This window comes from Dipodomys ordii, unplaced genomic scaffold (genome assembly GCF_000151885.1).
Source record: "Dipodomys ordii isolate 6190 unplaced genomic scaffold, Dord_2.0 Scaffold163, whole genome shotgun sequence".
In the NCBI taxonomy this organism is placed as follows: Eukaryota; Metazoa; Chordata; class Mammalia; order Rodentia; family Heteromyidae; genus Dipodomys; species Dipodomys ordii.
In genome coordinates, this window is record NW_012267379.1 from 517080 (window position 1) to 517618 (window position 539).

Sequence of the window (539 nt, forward strand, 5' to 3'; positions counted from 1 at the left end):
GCGGAGGCGCGCGCACGCCTCGGGTCCGCGGCGCCCACCTTCCGCGTGCAGCGCTCACACTTCATCTGGAACGGGGGCCGGCGGGAGGCCCGGACGCCTCAGCCGAGCCGAGCACGGGAGACGCCGCCGCCCTTTGTTGTCTTCGCCCAGTGCGGCCCCGCCTCCAAAGGCGGACTCGGACCAATGAGAACTCTGAGACAGGGAGGGCCGCCCTCCCGGTGCGAGAGGAAGAGCGCAGGGGCGGGACGACCCGTCAGCTGTAGCTCCGTTTAGGCCAATGAGAGTGGCGGAAAGAGGGGGTCCGGCCGCGAGGCCAATCAGAGGGGGGGCTTGCCGCGTCCCACGCTTCGGCGGCCCGGCCGGTTCTCCCGCTCGCCGGCGCTCAGCCTCGGCCAGGTAACGGCGACCTGGTTGAGTGTCGGGGGCGGAAGATGGAGAGCCACGCGGAGGAGGCCCAGCGGGGACCGCGCCGGGCGCCCGCTCCGTGGGCTTGCCGCCGGACCGCCCTCCGGGCCCGCCCTCGTCTGCATCTCCGGGAG

At 73.7% G+C, this 539-nt stretch overlaps 1 protein-coding gene across 2 annotated transcripts in view; it reads right to left on the reverse strand.

The window, feature by feature from the left end:
• Narf (nuclear prelamin A recognition factor) overlaps positions 1 to 496 on the reverse strand; it is a 21491-nt gene extending 20995 nt beyond the window's left edge. For both annotated transcript variants that reach the window (XM_013033131.1, XM_013033132.1), the window contains exon 1: positions 39 to 496. In XM_013033131.1, the coding sequence (XP_012888585.1) occupies positions 39 to 65 (27 nt within the window). In that variant the 5' untranslated portion in view covers positions 66 to 496. The remainder of the gene's footprint in view (positions 1 to 38) is intronic.
• Positions 497 to 539: the final 43 nt, after the last annotated feature.